This window comes from Chanodichthys erythropterus, chromosome 1, assembly GCF_024489055.1.
Source record: "Chanodichthys erythropterus isolate Z2021 chromosome 1, ASM2448905v1, whole genome shotgun sequence".
Lineage (NCBI taxonomy): Eukaryota > Metazoa > Chordata > Actinopteri > Cypriniformes > Xenocyprididae > Chanodichthys > Chanodichthys erythropterus.
Window position 1 is genome coordinate 17,876,016 of NC_090221.1, and position 19,157 is coordinate 17,895,172.

Sequence of the window (19,157 nt, forward strand, 5' to 3'; positions counted from 1 at the left end):
TGTGTCTAGTTTTGGCTTGCTTGCGAGAAATTGCCTCACAAATACCTCTTTTTGTAATGTATTTCGCCCAGTTTTAGTTATGCTAAAATACGGTCTTATGCCTAATGTAACTTGTTTGTGAATATCTGCTTAGGTGTAATATGATGTGATTTAGTGCAAATATATTTTAGTCTACAGTAAAATAATGTGATAGTGTCTAAACACAATTTTTTTTTAATATATCGGGTTGGGTTAGTTATCGTGCTAAAAAATACGGCCTTATGCCTAAAATACAGATGTTTGTGAATACAGGTGTAAATGTTTGAAATGCACTGAATATGTGCGCTCTATATGGCCCATCAACAGATAGTACTCACGGCCAATCAATAGATATTTGTCTGTCCTATGGCCCATTGTCAGCACATATATACATACATTGTGTGCCCCTACCCACTAATTGCCCATCAGTTTACTGTGAACAATGTATGCTAATAGTTTTTTTTGTTTTGTTTAGGAATCTGGCTGCTTCACGATCGCCGTCATCAGCACCGCGCAGAGGGGCACGCAGATCTCGGTCAGTTCTCAGTGCGATCGAGAATCATACAGAGTAAGTATATTTTACAGACATAACTGTATACATCATCTCAATTCAAAACGTATATGTACCTGTATGGCATTACAGAAACTGCTGTCTTTGTTATGCATGGCTATAGTGATTGTGTTATCAGCATGCTCACGTTTTTTTTTTTTTTTCTCTCTACAGATGTGACAATGAAAATATCCAAGAACCTGTTCCAAAGAGGCAATCCACTCTGTCATGGAAAACACAGACGGATGTTGATTCGTAAGGCTTACAAAGCTATCTATCATCCTAGAAAAAACTTAGCCGTGGATGAAAGAATGGTGGCATGCAAAGCACACACTGGTATGACACAGTACATGAAAGCCAAGCCAACCAAGTGGGGTTTCAAGTTGTTTGTTCTTGCCGACTCTTCAAATGGATACACTCTGGACTTCTCTGTATACACAGGAAAGAACAACTGTCCCACAGGCCATGGACTGTCATAGGATGCTGTGACTTCTCTTTGGACCGTACATTGTTGGGTTCTGGGTACCATGTGTACATGGACAATTTTTATACAAGTCCAAAGCTCTTGAAAGACCTGTTTGCAATGAAGTTTGGTGCATGTGGGACTTACAGGGACAACAGGAAGGACTGCCCTCGGAATGCAGCTAATTCACTCTCTAAAAAATCAGCCAGGGGATCCATCAGATGGATTCGGGATGGACCTCTTGTATTTGTGAAGTGGATGGACACACGAGAGGTATCTGTCTGTTCTACCATCCATTCTGCTCATTCAGGAGACTCTGTGCAGAGGAGGGTGAAATCACAAGGAACATGGAGGACAAAGACATTTCCATGTCCTGCACCTGTGACTGCATACAACAAACACATGGGGGGCGTTGACCTGTCTGATCAGCTGATTCAGTACTACACAACACAGCACAAAACCATGAAGTGGTACAGAAAGATCTTTCTGCACTTCTTGGATATTGCTGCCACCAACTCTTTCATTCTGCACAAAGAGCTACATGGTAACATGTCCCATAAAGAGTTCATGGAGCAACTTGTCACAGAGCTCTGTGGTGTGTCACAGAAAGCAGCACGAAAACGGACCAGCAGTGACCATGTACCAGTTCCAGGAGCTGAGCTGACCTCCGATGGCAGGAATGTTGCAACGGCTGGTCGCCGGAACTGTGTGCATTGCAAAGAAGTGCGTGGCAAAAAACAACTAACACCTTGGAAATGCCAGGCATGTGGTGTTCACTTATGTCTTCAGTTGAACAGGAACTGTTTTCAAGAGTGGCACAAAGATGAGTGACTGTGTTCAGATGTGTGTGCTCTGTTGACCACTGCACCACTGACCATTGAGCTGGCAAAGAACATTACTGTCCCTGTCCCCTCCATCCTGGACATTTTTCCTGCATGATCAGCTCTTACAGCTCTTACAGCTCTTACAATGGGCCAAACCACCCATCCTAGACTGTAGATTGTCTTCCACTAAATGTTATTTTATGGTAAAAATATAGTTTGTGTGTTACATAGGTATAAGTAGAATTATATAGGTTATATATTTCTTTGTTTCATGCACTACCAGTCAAAAGTTTGTACACATTTTTAATTTTTTGAAAGTCTCTTATGCTTATCATGCTCAATAAAGCTGAATTTTCAGCATCATTACTTCAGTCTCCAATGTCACATTATTTGTTCAGGCTGCCTCACAGCATTCCACTTTGATGGGCCGTTAGCCACTGGGGGGAGTGTCCTTTGTCTCCCCTGGTGTGAATCACATAAATATTCATGGCCATCACCACTCCCACGCATACAGCAGTGCTGACACAAAAACTGACTTAGAAAATTCAAATCATTATATTGTTGTTTGTGTTAAAGTATTCAGAATAATCTTTACATAATTGCGTAGTAAAAATTCTAGCCTACAAGCTTGATAACTCAAAAGTCTTATGAACAACTATTCAGAATATGTTTTATGGCCTTATTGCAAGGAGATTTTTTTCCCCAAAACGTACTAACCACGCATAATCTTTATTTAAAAAAAAATGCAAACATGTATATCTATATTGCTCACATATTATTGTAGCAGAGTTTGTGCTGAATACAGCAAAATTACATGTTGGGCAATAGTATGATATAAGTAGCTGAAATAACCACAAATGTCAGGGCATGTCAAAACATCTCAAGGGCCCCAGAATCACTCAGACCTCTGGGGGTTAAAGGCAAGCATGAGCTCCGTGGGCAACTTTGGCAACATTTTTATTAAAAAATATTTATTTGAACTTCCGGGTTAAGCATGGCGTGAGTAGGCGCACACGAGCGTAGCTCCCGACTTCTTTCGTTCATTTGGTCGTTATTCTTTCGATATTAGCCATTACAGTCTATTATCTGGCAGCTGATATTACGTGAAATCTAGGAGGAACAAAAATGGCGAGTAGAAAGCAAATTCGGAATAAAACTGTCGACAGAGACGGCGAAGCTTCTTCGAGTAAGACCGACGAAATGGCACCACCGCCTGAGGGCCTAACGGCTTTACCTGAAGATCTCGAAAAACTCCGGTCAGCGCTCCTTTCTGACATGACGCAAGTAGTTCACTCACTTTTAAAAACAGAGCTGGCTGGCGCACTGTCACCTGTGAACGCGACATTGGAACAAGTTAAATCATATTACGAAGCTCATGACGAACGACTTCGCGAGGTTGAAGACGGGCTAAATGATTACAGTGACAGGCTGGCGAATGTCGAGGTTTCAATGGTTGCGCTACGGAAAGAGAACCTGTTCCTGAAGGAAAAGCTGGACGATCTCGAGAATCGCTCACGGAGATCTAACATGAGAGTGGTGGGCATCCCTGAAAGGCTGGAAGGGTCAGACCCGATTAAATTTATGACTGAGTTTTTTGAGGAAGTGCTGGGGAAGGACTTTTACGAGTCCTCTTGTTCTTTCTCGTGCACATCGAGTCGGACCCAATCCAGCTAACGATACAAGGGCCAAGCAGACCAAACCCAGAGTGTTTCTGGTTCTTTTCCACTTTTTTCCAGGATAAGCATCGCATCCTCCGATTCAGCAGGCAACAGCGGGAGCTGCTCTTTCGTGGACACAGAGTGTTTTCCACGAGGATTTCAGCGCTGAACTAGGGAAAAAGCGAGCGGCGTTTAAAGATGTTAAGTCTCGGCTCTACGAGAAGGGAGTCCGATTTGGTCTCTTGTACCCTGCAAGGCTCCGTATTACTGATGATGGGAAAACACACCTCTTTGGCACGCCAGAGGAAGCCAATGAGTTCTACCGTACTCACTGGGGTGAAGAATAATGTGCAAAGACGTTGCTTTCGTTTCCTCGGGTAAGAATTGGAAAACTGTTGGTTTTATATCGTATGTGTAAAACCCGAGGCTGAACTGGACTTATGGAAATAATTGTACACTCCATTTTGGCTTTTATTTTTATTATTATTATTCAAAGCCGGATAATGTACTCAAAAGTTGACAATTTTTGTTTCTGAACTTCTTTTAGAAGGGGGCTACATCCACATTGTATATGACTCCATTTGTTGTTAGTTTGCATACTTTGGAAGTCTTTTCATTAATCTTTGTTTATCTGCGATCATCCTCAGCTGGGGAATTAGATCTAGGTATTATACTGTTCTTTTCCTGTTTCGTTTGGGGGTGGGAAGGGCGGCTGGCAGGATTGTTTACCTCTGGTTTCTAGGTCTGGTATCTCTTTTTTTTTGTCATTTATGGTTAAAATTTGTTTTCAGTTTGGAACCCTTGCATGCTTCTAATTTTTACATCACTCAGGTAATATAGGTGATGATAATGGAGGTCATCCTGTGAGGCTGATGACATGGAATGTCAGGGGATTAAACGGTCCTGTTAAAAGAGCTAAAGTTTTCTCCCATCTTAAATCTTTCAAACCAGATATATTATTTTACAGGAAACACATTTAAGACCAGAGGATCACAATAGAATTCGCAAGATATGGGTTAGTCAAATTTTTCATTCCAAATTTAACAGTAGATCAAGAGGTGTGGCAATTTTAATTAATAAGAGAGTACAATTTATACCTTCTGACACAATCTGTGACCCTAATGGTCGTTACGTTATTGTCTCTGGATCTTTCTTTCAAGTCCCAGTGGTTTTAGTTAACGTTTATGCTCCCAATTGGGATGATGTTCAGTTTGCAAATAGTCTCCTATCATTAATTCCCAAGCTTAATACACATCATTTGTTATTTGCTGGAGATTTTAATTGTGTTTTCGATCCTCAGCTTGACAGGTCCAGCTCTAGTAGCAATGTTTCTGATATGGCAAAGGCTTTTCTCTATTTATGCAACAGAACGGCTGTGTGGATCCTTGGAGATTCTTAAACCCAATGACAAGGCAATTCTCCTTTTATTCCCATGTCCATCACTCCTTTTCTAGATTAGACTATTTTTTTATAGACAACTTGTTTATATCAATGGTTAAGAAAGTTGACTACTCGGCTATAGTTGTTTCCGATCATGCACCTGTTGTGCTGGACCTGCATTTCCCTTCAAACATCAGGGAACGCCCTCTCTGGTCATTTAATTCATTACTACTATCTAACGATAAATTCTGTAACTTTGTCTCAACTAATATAGACACGTTTCTGGAATTCAATAAAACGGATACAGTGTCTTACTCCTTACTTTGGGAGACTTTGAAAGCTTACTTGAGGGGCCAAATAGTATCTTATACATCGTATGCTAATAAAGAACGTAAGAAGGAACTGCAAGCACTCTCACAATCCATATTAGATTTAGACAGACGATATTCTGAATCACCTACAGCTGAATTACGTAAAAAAAGAGTGGAATTGCAGACAAAGTTTAATTTTTTATCCACTACTCATGCAGAGCAATTAATAATGAGGACACGTGGTCTTTACTATGAGTATGGAGACAAATCAAGCCGGCTCTTGGCTCACCAGTTGAAACGTCAGGCTGCTTCCCGTCTTATTTCCCAGATAAAGGACTCTAATCAAACTTTAACTAGCAACCTAGAAGAAATTAACAAAACTTTTAAAACCTTTTTACTCCTCATTATATACTTCTGAATTCCCTTCAGATCCAACAGATATGGAAAATTTCTTAGATAATTTAGATACTCCCACCCTGCAATCAGATAAGATGGAAGATTTAGAGCATGACCTTGAGATTGAGGAAATCAGTAGGGCCATTATGGCAATGAAGAGTGGGAAGTCTCCGGGCCTTGATGGGTACCCTATAGATTTTTATAAGAAATTTAGGGAGAAACTTGCACCAATTCTTCTGCATGTTTTCAAGGAATCATTGGAGGCAGGCTCTTTGCCTCCAACTTTTTCGCATAAACATCCATTTCACTCCTCCTTAAAAAAGATAAGATCCCACCCAGTGTGAATCATATCGCCCCATATCTCTTTTAAATACTGACATTAAAATATTAGCTAAAGTGTTAGCATTTCGTTTAGAACGTGTCCTTCCTTCAATAATTTCAGACGATCAAACGGGATTTATTAAAGGTCGCCAATCCTTTTCTAATATTCGTAGACTTGCTAACATAATGTATCTTTCTGATCCTTCTCCGCACCCAGAGGTAGTTATTTCCTTGGATGCGGAGAAGGCGTTTGATCGAATTGAATGGCCATATTTGTTTGCGGTCTTAAAAAAGTTTGGTTTTGGTAATATTTTTATGTCTTGGGTTAAATTAATATATAAGTCCCCTTCAGCTTCCATTCGGACCAATTATTCCCGATCAGACTTTTTTCCATTAACACGTGGGACTCGTCAGGGATGCCCACTGTCCCCACTCCTTTTTGCCATTGTAATTGAGCCTCTTTCAATAGCTCTGAAAACATCAGCAGCATTCAAAGGAATTAAGCGAGGGGGTATTGAACATCGTGTGTCTTTATACGCCGATGACCTTTTGCTTTACATCAGTGACCCCATATCTAGTTGTCCTCTAATTATATCATTATTAGGTCGGTTTGGTAACTTTTCTGGATATAAATTAAATTTCCAAAAAAGTGAATGTTTCCCCATTAATAATTTGGCCTTACAAATTCAACAAGAATCATTACCCTTCCGTTTTTCTCTTGATGGGTTTAAATACCTTGGAATTCATATGACGCGCTCCTTTTCCTCTTTGTTTGAAGCCAATTATAAAGCTCAGTTAAAAGAAGTAAAGGCAGAGTTGGAAAGGTGGCATAGTCTTCCCCTTACTTTAGCTGGAAGAATACATTCAGTGAAAATGACAATTCTTCCCAAGTTCCTTTATTTGTTTCAGTCCCTACCAGTTTTTTTGCCCAAATCTTTTTTCCATTTAATCAACCAATCCATATCCTCTTTCATTTTGGGAAAATAAGATCCCCAGTGTTAACAAACATGTTCTTCAAAGGACACGCGATGTTGGTGGTTTAGGTCTTCCAAGTTTTACTCATTATTACTGGGCATCAAATATTCAGAAGATATTATTTTGGCTTCATTGCCCAGAAACAAATTGGTGTTTAATTGAAGCACATACATGTCACTCTTCTTCTCTCCCTGCTTTAGTGTATTCTTCCTTGCCTTTGAAAGCTTCTCTATTCACATCCAATCCTATTGTACTTTCTACTCTCAAGATCTTTAATCAGTTTCGTTGTCACTATAAATTTACATCTGCATCGGTTTTGGGTCCTATTTACAAAAATCTTTTATTCCCTCCATCTACACTGGACTCATCATTTAGACAATGGGTAGTTTCCGGGTTGAAATGCATCAAAGATTTATATACTGAAGGTTTATTCAACAGTTTTGAGAACCTCTGCAGATTGTATGATCTCCCACAAAACCACTTTTTTAGATATCTTCAGATTCGCAATTTTGTTAAAAACAAATTCCCATCCTTCCCTGACCTTCCTCCTACCTCACCTTTAGATAATCTTACTCTCAATTTTTATAATAAAGGATTGATTTCACTTTTATACTCCCAGCTCATGTCTTTGAAAGAGTACAATCTGGATAAAATTAAATCCAGATGGGAAGATGAATTGGGCATTGAGCTATCTGAGACTTTATGGAGGAGGCGCTTAAAAGGTCCACTCATCATCATCTTCTGTTAGGTTAGGGCTCATACAATTCAAAGTGCTGCACAGGGTTCACCTGAGCAAGGCATGGTTAGCTAGAATATATCCTGGAGTAGATGCAGCCTGTGATAAGTGCTCCTTTGCCCCAGCCAGTCTGACGCATTCGTTTTGGTCTTGCTCCTCTCTAAATAATTATTGGGCATTGGTGTTTAAAACTATCAGTGATGCCCTTGGGGTGATATTGCAGCCTTGTCCTTCAATAGGTATTTTTGGAGCCCCCAGTGACACTATGATAATTTCTTTAACTGCATCCCAGAGGACATTATTGCTTACCTCTTTATTGGCCCGCAGAAGAATTTTGTTATGTTGGAAATCCCCTACCCCTCCTTCTGTGACAGATTGGCTAGAAGATGTTATGTCCTTTTTAAAATTAGAAGATAAAATTTACATTAAGGGGATCGGTGGACATGTTTTACTCAAAATGGGAACCCATTTTGTCATATTTTAAAAATTTGAAAGAATTACCCAGTTGTTAATTTTTTTTACTCTCCATATATGTATCTTTCTCTTTACCTTTTTTTTTTTTTTTTTTTTTTTGGTGATGCTGTATTTGATGTTTTGTCCTCAGTGTAATTTGTCTCACAGAATGGCTAAAAATAATAATAACTATTATTATATCTTCTTTTATCTATTCACACTGCAATACTATTATTGTAATAATAATATTATCATCACTATGTAGTGGTATGCATGGGTCTATGCCTTGAAAAGATGTCAGACATTATGCGGTTTTGTTGTAGCTAAGCTGTCTAGGGAAGGGATAGGTTTGGGTGGGTGGAGAGGGGGTGGTGTTGTTATATTTAAAATAGAAGGAAGTAAATTGTATCTTGGATTGTATTAATGTATGTTGTTTTACTCCTTCAATAAAAAAAAAAAAAAAAAAAAATATTTATTTGAATAGGGCAACATTTGTATTTTAAAACCATTATTTTAATATGGAAACATGACACCTCATTCTACAGCCAATCACTGTGTTTACTCCATAGCAACGAAGTCAACCCCGCCCTTACTTTTAGCTTAAGACTTCAGTCTATGGCTGCGTCCGAAAACTGGAAAATGCTGCCTTACGAGGACACATTTCAAGGTAGTAAGGCATCAAGGCACGTCCGAATCCAATGTTAGCTTCACTTCCTCTCTCATGAGATACCTTCATCTGATCGATTTTTGAAGGAAGCATAGATGTATCCTTAGCTGCCTTTGATATCCCACAATCCTGTGCTTTCCATTCTGTGACAGTTGAGCTAGAAAAATAAAGATGGCGTCCGAAAGTTGCATTTGCTGCTCAGTTTTTGTACAAATGTACATATATTTTGATCAACATATTTCAATTTTGATATCATTTCTATCGAGAAATTACTACTGTAGTAATTAAATATTTGTTTAGTTCTCACCAAAGCCCACGCTATATTGCTGTAGATCATTAAACTGTTACGCTGCCTCAGAAGTCTGTCCGAAATCAATTTCGTGAGGTACCTTCATGCACAAATGCTGCCGTACAAGTCATTCTCTTATAAGACAGCGAGGCAGCAAGACAGCTCTCTAGGTTTTCGGACGCAGCCTATTCCTTAGTAAAAGTTTGTCTCAGCAGCTTTGTGAATAGGTTTTAAGAGAAAACTTCTAGCTAAGAACTTTAATTGCTATTTAGGAGAACTCTTTTGTGAATACGGCCCCAGAGCTTTTATAAACTGTGGTAACTGTTCAGAGTCACTGTGGCTTACATGCTATGTTCTAACTTTTCTAAAATATTAACTCTGTGTGAGAGTTCTAATGTGCTTTTTGTGAGAATCAGACTGCAACTGATTGAAACCAGCAGTGTAAATGAAGGCTTGAGAGTATAGAGAACAAATGTATCCTTTTTTTTTCTTTTCTGAGCAATCACTTATTACAAAAATTAAAAAGGAATAAATGAAAGCAAGGAAACGACTGAATATGATTCAAAATTTCTTTAGATCAGAGCTGTGTGCACTCAACCTAAAAACTCTGCCAGTGGAGCACTGATCACTGGGGATATCCCAGCATGCAATGGAAAATATATGTCTACATTGTTTTGATGGGCAAAGTGTGTGACACAGCAGAACACAAAATTACACAGTGTTAATTCTGACAAGCTCCCTACAGTATAGAGCCTAGACTTCCTGATCCAAAAAAAAAAAAAAAAAAACAAATCAGATAAATAAGACAAAGTAACCAGCCTGTTTGGATTTTGGCAAGTCACTTGCTAACATACGAGAGTTTTGTGGGTATTTAGAGATATTTTGTTTCTCTCTGCACCTGTTCCTTTATTTCCTTTCTCCATCTCTCATGATAACACCAGTGCAAACATGGAATCCTATAATCCAACAAGAACACAGCTGCATGATACCACAGAGAGACCAGCACTATTGTTTGTATGTTTGCAGCAGGTGGTGTTTATCCAACAGCCTTAAATACTTGGCCAGTACTTTTTCCACCTTGACAAGACAGCAACAGCATATTGTCTTGTATCTTCTTATAGAAGATGAGCACAATCACACCTGAGTGCTTCGCATCACACCAGCCTCAAATCACTCGTCTGTTTAAATCCTCCTCCCACAGCACACATCTGCTGACATTTCCATGTCAAAAATATCTTCTGGGACAGGAGATATACCCAAACATTTCATGTTAGCAGTACAACTTGCGACAGCATTTGCTTTACTACTTAATTGAATAAGGGTTTTCGCACTAATTTACAGGGGAGATTTTTGGTGTGGTTTTTTTTAAGCCTAAAGGTGAAGAGTGTAATTTCATCATTGTCATGTTTCTTGTCATGTCATGTGATTCCCTTGCCCCTCATGTGATCATGCGATGCTACTTTTCCTCTTCATGCAATGCTGCACAGACCGATCGGCGGCTGACTTGAAGCAGTGGATGCTAGTAAGTAATTTTGTCAGACTTGAGACAGCACCGATGCCATATGACGTATGGCATCAAAGTACCGCGAGAGCAATTTGAAAGCAGCCGACTGAGTCAGCCAGTGCAGTTTCTCAAGAGCAGCTGCACAAGCTGTGATGATGACACAGCTGTTTCATGATTGGCCGGATTCACCACATGACAACGATCATGTGTGTTTTGTGTTTATTACACCTTCAGTTCCACTAATGCTCAAAAATCTGTATTTTTTTATTACAGCTAAAGCACATTTCATGTAGGCGTGATGTTGTATTGTGTCATGTTTATCAAAATAAAACGTAGACCCCACCACATTGGTATAATATACAAAGTTCTATCATGAAAGTCTAGATGCGCAGGCTAATAGGTCCTTAACTCATCCTGCTCATAATCACATCATTCTCTATAGGACACAGATGATTGGTTCCTGCTGTATCAGTAGCCAATGCGCTTCCATGCTCAACCTTCAAAAAAATGAGTAGCATTTCAGCACGCTTTCAGAAACCCTCTGCCTTCCCCAGTTCTACCTGTATAGATCTGCTATGGGTAATTCATGTACGCTATATTGTATAGCAGCAGCAGTCATGATCACCAAAATGACATATTTTTCCTGTGAAAAAAACAAAAAAACAACTTGCCTTAAAATAGCTTGAATGTAACTCTACACCCTTGCCTAATTTGGTAAATGCTGATCAATGAATATGCAAATTAGCCCCGCCTCCACTCACTCACATAGCTCAGAGATCCACTCGCTCAACTTACTGAGGTAAATGCTGCACAATGGTTTCGCTCTTTACAACATTGGACACATAAATTTAATTAATAAGATTAGCCTTTAGCTTTACTGTTATCAAACAGCTAATACTGTGTTGCTAATGTTACAAAAACCTTTTTCCCGTTCGCCATGTCAGAGTCAGACAGCTGCCTTCTAACAATCAGTATCCCTACAAACGCTTTGAAAAACTCAGAACGTCGGTGGAGAAAGGCTTATAGTTCATCATAACATCAAAATACATCATACACCTGCCATATTGCTAAATCTCACGATTTTTTAACACAAAAATATACCGTGATAACCTGGTTTCTCTCGAGACTAACCTGCTAGTTTGCTGTTAATGATATGCTAAAGCCTGCCGGCATGTTGATGTGATTGGTTACAAGGTAGTTTGTGATGTCACAGACCAGCGTTTTCTTTCTTTTTTCTTTTTTTCACTGCAGTTTTAAGGAGAAAATACTCAGCAATGGTGTTGACATATGAATTTGCACATGGTTTGTCTTGATTTTCACCACAGGGGGTCTTTAACTTCTGGAATTCTATGGTGCTGATGAATGCTACGGTGTGCCGATGAAATAAACAGCAGTGTTTGAAAGTGACACCAGGCCAGAATGTTCTGGAACACAGTCTGTAGAAAGTAAAACAAGACAAGACAAAAAAAAAAACAAACAAACAAAAAAAAAGAACACTTCAACTTTAATACCATTAGAAACAAAATGGGAAGATAGTGTACTATCATTATAGTAGACTTTTACTCAGTGGCCCTTGAAGATTTGAATTTTTTTGGCGGAAATCCAATTTCATGATCTCTAGAGCACCATGGCTGGGCTGAGGGACACTGTCTGACCTTTAAATCTTGAGGAGAGAGAGGGGACCAAGATCATTATCTCTCTTCTGAGTGCAGTTGGTTTTCCCCAGCTGACCTGTAGAACGACACTGATCTCAACTAATGGCTGGCCACCAACTTCACCTTGTTTTGCCCTTTAGATGTACGATTACTTTTATCACACGCCCCCTGCAACCTTTCAGAAGCTGTAACCCTTACTGTATAATCAAAACCCAATGCACAACTTTGCTACGAGTCCTAGCTTTTACTGTTCTGTATCAATGGTCATCTTGTGTAGCCAGATACCAAGGGAAGCTTTTTTCTGTATTTTCAGGCATATAATTTATAGAATATATATAAGCTTCTCAGCAACAAAGACAAATTCATTGCACAAAGCTGAAGCAGCATGTTAAAGGCTTACTGATATCCATAAAAAAGATTTTACATGTAGTGCTTGAGCATGGTTTGGAAATGTATTTGCCAGGCTGGTGCACTCTGTGGAAGCAGGGAGCCATGTATCATCCCAGGCTTATGAGTTCAGACCTGCCATTCTAGGACTAATGTAAGAGGAAATCCCAGCTGGCAGTGCAGGATTGTTCCTCTCATTCACAATGAAAGCAATGGCACAGACTATCAAATCCAACCATTTAGCCTGGTTTCAACACAAGATGAATCAGAACTATTAAAAGAACAGTTCACCCAAAATGAAATCATTTGCTCACTTTTATGTTGATCAAAACCTGTATGACTTTCTTTCTTCTTTGACTACATTATAAATGTGTTCAAATGCTCTTTTCTATGCCATTAATAATATAATGAATAGGGGCTGGAGCTTTTAAAGATGCAAAAGCACCATTAACCTATAATAAAAGTGGTCTTTGTGTGGAAAAACAAACAAATAAAGAAGTCTGTATTTATTAAATATTTTGATGCCCTTGATCTCTTTGGCAAATTCATGGGAGTTCATGAGAGAAATAACTGTCTAAATTTGGAACAAATCATTCTTTTAACTTGGGTCTTTTCAATTAACCAGAAAGCAGTTTAAATCACAGACGCAAGAATTCAGTTTGGCTCGCTGTAGGAAAGTGTTGTTATGGTTAACTAAAACTAAATCTAAACTGAAATAAAATAACATATATATTAATTGAAAAACTTAAATGACTAAAACTGAAAGAAATATGAAACTACTCTGCTCAAAAAAATTAAAGGAACACTTTTTAATCAGAGAATAGCATCAAGTTAAACTCGTGGGATATTGATCCGGTCAGTTAAGTAGCTAAAGGGGTTGTTAATCAGTTTCAGCTGCTTTGGTGTAAATGAAATTAACAGCAGGATCACTAGATGGGCAACAATGAGACGACCCCCAAAACAGGAATGGTTTTACAGGTGGACGCATTTTTTTTCCCTACTCCTCTTTTCTGACTGTTTTTCACAAGTATTGCATTTGGCTAGGGTCAGTGTCACTACTGGTAGCATGAGGTGATACCTGGACCCTACAGAGGTTGCACAGGCAGTCCAGCTCCTCCAGGACGGCACATCAATGTGTGCCATTGCCAGAAGATCTGCTGTGTCTCCCAGCACAGTCTCAAGAGCATGGAGGAGATTCCAGGAGACAGGCAGTTACTCTAGGAGAGCTGGACAGGGCCATATAAGGTCCTTAACCCATCAGCAGGACTGGTATCTGCTCCTTTGTGCAAGGAGGAACAGGATGAGCACTGCCAGAGCCCTCTAGCAGGCCATTGGTGTGAATGTCTTTGATCAAATAATCAGAAACAGACTTCATGAGGGTGGCCTGAGGGCCTGACTGCGCTAACTGCCCAGCACCGTGGAGCTTGATTGGCATTTGCCATTGAACACCATTGAGAACACTAAACAGAATTGGCAGGTCCGCCACTGGTGCCTTGTGCTTTTCACAGATGAGAGCAGGTTCACCCTGAGCAAGTGACAGACGTGAAAAGGTCTGGAGAATTCGAGGAAAACATTATGCGGCCTGTAACATCATTCAGCATGACCCGTTTGGTGGTGGGTCAGTGATGGTCGGTGGAGGCATGTCCATGAAGGGATGCACAGACCTCTACAGGCTCTAGGACTTCTAAGACCACACAGACCTCTACAGGCACAAACCAATGAACTGTTCCTTTAAACATCAACAATGATGTTGCCTCTGTGTCCAAACTGAAAATATATTCTAGAACACAAATTATTTGTGATGCTTTATGAGAATATTCTCACACACAGAGATCATAGTCTGCTTGAGGAGAAACTGTGTATGAGATGGTCTACAGTGAGTGTTGATCCGGACAGCTGGAGGAGTTTATCTGTCAGAGCAGAGATCAAAGGATCTGGATGAACTGACTCCAGATCAGTGGGCAGAGCTGTAGTTAATCTGAGAAAATAATGTCATCCATTATGCATGCAGGGAACACAGGCAGCACTGGGTCTGGTTGTATGACCTGTGAAGAAACTCTGGCCTTCTGTCTGTACAGTGCATTGCTCAGTCACATCTCACTAAAGTACAATACCCAGAACTCTGAACGACATATCCCAACACCTTTACAAAACTATTAGAGAAAATGTGACCGATGACTGTATGATGACCTGTGAGGTTTCTCTGCATCCTTTGCTGCCCACAACTTCATGGCTTCAATACAATGAACCACCGGACTGTATCAACAAGCACATAAAACATGTATACACAACCGTTCATATTAATACTATTATTCAACAAGGATACATTAAATTGGTCAAAAGTGACAGCAACTATGGACTATGTAGGCTCACTAAGGGTGGGATCTATGCTAATAGGGCAGATCATCATCATTCATGGGCGGGGCTTGTCCATACTGTGACGTCACAGTAGGGGGAAATCTGGAACAATGTATTTCCAGACGCTGCTTCCGATTAATGGGGATTATAAAAGAAGGAGTGGATGGATATTTACCATGGATTTTTACCATTATAGGCTGGTTGTTTACACACACTGTGGAAACACATCAGTGTGCAAACATGTACATTTTGCATTACAGGTCCCCTTTCTTGGCTTAGTAAATCTGTATTCAAGGTTTAAAGGTGCAGTATATAATACTGACAACTACTGGCTGAAATGGGTACTGCAGTCAAAATTCTAAATATTGGAGAGGGCTGTTTTTTCCGCCCCCCTCTTCCTCAGGCTCGATGCTCACGCTGGATGCCAGTTTGAGAACTTGCAACAGGAACAAGCTCAATTGACAATGGAACAACAAGTGGAACAACAAATGGAACGACAAGCCTTACACAGTTAGTTGAGTTGATTTATCGCAAATAAATATTTTAATATGCCTCTGGACCGAGGCTTTTCAGGTTGATAAGAATCTGCAATCATTAAAAAAAAGAAATACTATTGGGTAAATTAGCAGAGGGTGGGATCACACAGACCAAAACAAAAACAGACATTCCGACACAGAATGCACAATTATGTGTTCAAGTATGTGAACTTAGCATGTTTGCTAAATCTCTGCCACCATATAATGGTATTTTTGTGCTTTAATACAGTAAAAAAATAACATACAGGACATTTAAAGCTACAATATGTAGATTTTTCAACGCTAGAGGTCACCTACTCAAAATAAAGGCGTAACTTGATGACGCAGAGTTTGAACCTGGAATTTTGGGAGATGTTATCTTCACCTCACAGCTGGTGGAAAAGATTCGGGATGGGACTCAGGCAGAAATCATGTTCATGGATGAGATTATTAAAGTTACTGTAGTATGAAGCAGCGCAGGGTCGAATGCTGTTGGAGCGGATCGAGGCCGCTTTAGCGATTGCTAATGAGAGATGATTGCAACACACTGCTCGACAGCAGAGGAACTTTTATTATGCCGCAGTCACCGCTTCCGCTTCTTCCGGTCAAGCGTATGAAGTAACAGCGCTGTTGATCATATTAGATACATTTGAGTGTGTTGAAAATTATGTTATGATGTTAGTCTGTGCGTTCGCTCTGTGGCTGCTGTGAGACACTTGTTGCCACTGCAGTAAGACAGATCGATATTAGAAAATCATATTAATAAATGCTGGATGGCTTGTGCTGATAAATGAAATGTAAAATTAAAATGTACTGTATGATGGAGGAAATGCTGTATTACTTAGCTATTGACAAAATACAAAATACTGACAAAATACTGTTACTCTCGGAAAATCAAGAAAACTAGATTTAAACAATAAGACTAAACGTGTTGAGCTATATAACAATAATTCATTTTCTGTCTATAAATGTAACCAAACAGTTGTTCCCTTGTCTAATAAAATGTGTAATATATTAAAGCATCTTTGGTTTTTCCATGGTTACTACAAAATAAGACCCGGAACCGAGGGTAACGTGAATATGATGCCATTGACGGGCAACTCCCGGACACGTCCCGTATCCTTGTATCCTTGTAAAATATATAACACTGGCCTGGTGGTTTTTGGATATTTTACTGCAAAAATCTTACATATGCCTTTAATATGAAATTCCTTCAGATAATCTTATATAACAAATCTCATTTTTCATTCATTTCAGTGCAAAGCAAATATTGACAAATATTGAAATATCAGGCCACTGGGACTCTTCTTCCATTATTTTATCTCCCTCTGGTTCTATTATTATCTAAAGTTATCTGAAGTTTATAAACTATTAATGTTCAGTCTGATGAATAATGCAAAGAAACAGTGAAGTGAAGTTCCATCATAAGGAAAGATGGACTGCACATCATGAATTATACTTACACGTTTTCCGAGCGGAGTCCTCTACGAATAGAGAGGAGATGTCCTCGTCAACACCCGCCTCATTACGAGCGATGCAGGTATAGGCGCCGGTGTCTTCGAAATGGACATTACTGATGTGCACCTCACTCCCGTTAGCTGGAGAAAAATAAGAACGAAGGAAAGAATGAGTTGAACTTTTCCTCCATCACCTCCTCTAAATCACTTGTGAAAGAAACAGTTCCATTTATGTAAGTTCCTCTAATGGGATCACTGAAACATTTATAGCGTTCTCAAGTTGTCATGTTAGCTTTAGCTGACTTTGGAGGATGTTTTTTGATGAGAGGCCCCACAGGGGGGATTGTAGGATTGAGTAAAGATCTAGATCATGACAAACACGTCAATCACTGCAACAGTGCAACCAGCAGGCATTACGGCTATATAAAGCTTCTTCAGAATGACAAGATCAACGTCTCCTTGTGTAAAGACATGGGCACATTTTTTTCAATGCGAAATCAGCTAGTGTAAAGGCTTTTGGTAAGAACAGAGGACTGTGCTGCCATTAGGGTTGGGAACTCGCTGAATTCAAGTTCAGAACTGGTTGCATTTATAATAAAATGTTCTGTTAACGGTTCTCACATGTACATTCTTCTGTTGATGCAGTAAGAATACTATATTAAAATACTCTTCCACTACTTATTCAGCACCACATTAACTACTAATGAATCTACAAAGTCAAACAGATGAGTGATTATGGAATGAAAAGCCACTTTTCCACCGTCGCACCAAACAGTTCTAAGAACATTAAGGAACAGTTTCAGTTATAATTCAACTTGAGTTTGGTTCGGCATGGCACGATTACAAACCGTTCTCGGCACGGAATTCTCAGCATGTCGCCACTCACGAGTGGTCGCTTGTCTGTTGCCTGGCTAGGTTTTTCTGTAGCTGGCCAAGCGTGCTTTTCAAGTGAAGTAAACACAAGTTTATAGTAAAAAATAAAAGAAATACCTGATCATCTTCCACAATGCGGTCCCTTACATCTCATACCAGTAGTAAACTCTTGCCTTACCAAGGCAACAACTGACATATTTGTACCAAAGAGCTCTGTTATCACAAAATAGAACCATATCCGTACCGGTTGGGCTGGATCAGCACGGAACAGCAATGGAACAGTTAAGCAATGACAACAGTTTGACTCGATGGTGGAAAAGCGGCTAATGACTCTTGTAAGATTATTATCTCATAGTTTGGCAGTGAAATTGCATTTTTTCCCCAAATATTATTCCTTAAAAGCACTAAAAGATTCTTTAAATTGAAGGAACCGTATGGTTTAATTCTTTACGATTCACATCCATAATTGTCATATACAGTCTAACTGTTTAAATGCTTGTATCCTTAAAGGTGAAATGTGTTTGCATTTCTCTTCCATTTGCAGCATTACAGTCATAAATCATAAAAAGAATCAGAAATGCCCAATGACTTGGGGCCCTATAATACACCCGGCGCAATGCGACGCAAGGCGCAGCGCAAGTGTGTTTGCTAGTTTGCGTCCGGCGCCGTTCGCGTTTTCCCGTTCAGCGCCACGTCCTTAAATTAGTAAATGCATTTGCGCCAGTTAGTGCGCCCATGGGCGTGCTGGTCTAAAAAAGAGGTGTGTTCAGGCGCATTGCCGGCGCATTGCTATTTTAAGGAGCTGAAAATAGACTGCGCCATAGACCAACTCAAACCTGGTCTAAAGTCTAAAGTCAATGGCGCAATATTTTTTTGTTAGAGCGCGTTGGTAGAAACTGCACCTCTGGGCACGTCCACAGTGCGCGTTGACTTTGCTTATTACACACAATGCGCATCACACAAACATGCCAAATATTAAAAACAAAAGGATTACAGTGTAAAAGAATATTATTGTGTAGGCTACATAAATATAAAAATGTAATGATGAATAGTCATTGCGTGTATTAGAATTCAATTCAGCCTATTACTACTTATAATGATGAACGAAATTGGCTAATTAATTGAACAATCGTGCCAATACACACACATATATATTAACTGACTCATCGCGTGTACGCCATGTAAATAGCAATCCGCCATGGCGCGAGCGCATCTCGCTCTTAAAGGGAAGGGGAGATGACACTCTGATTGGTTTATTGAACGTTACGCCCATTACTCATTAAGAGAATAGGGACAACCCATTTCAAAAATGCGCCCCGGCGCACGGACCGTTTTTCCGTCGTTAAAATAGCAAAAGTGGATTTGGA

General features: G+C 39.6%; 1 protein-coding gene across 1 annotated transcript in view; it reads right to left on the bottom strand.

Moving 5' to 3' along the window:
• Positions 1–19,157, bottom strand: part of fstl5 (follistatin-like 5) — a 156,289-nt gene that overhangs the window by 33,695 nt on the left and 103,437 nt on the right. Inside the window, exon 12 of the mRNA XM_067401694.1 lies at positions 16,924–17,058. Within this exon, the coding sequence (XP_067257795.1) occupies positions 16,924–17,058 (135 nt within the window). The remainder of the gene's footprint in view (positions 1–16,923; positions 17,059–19,157) is intronic.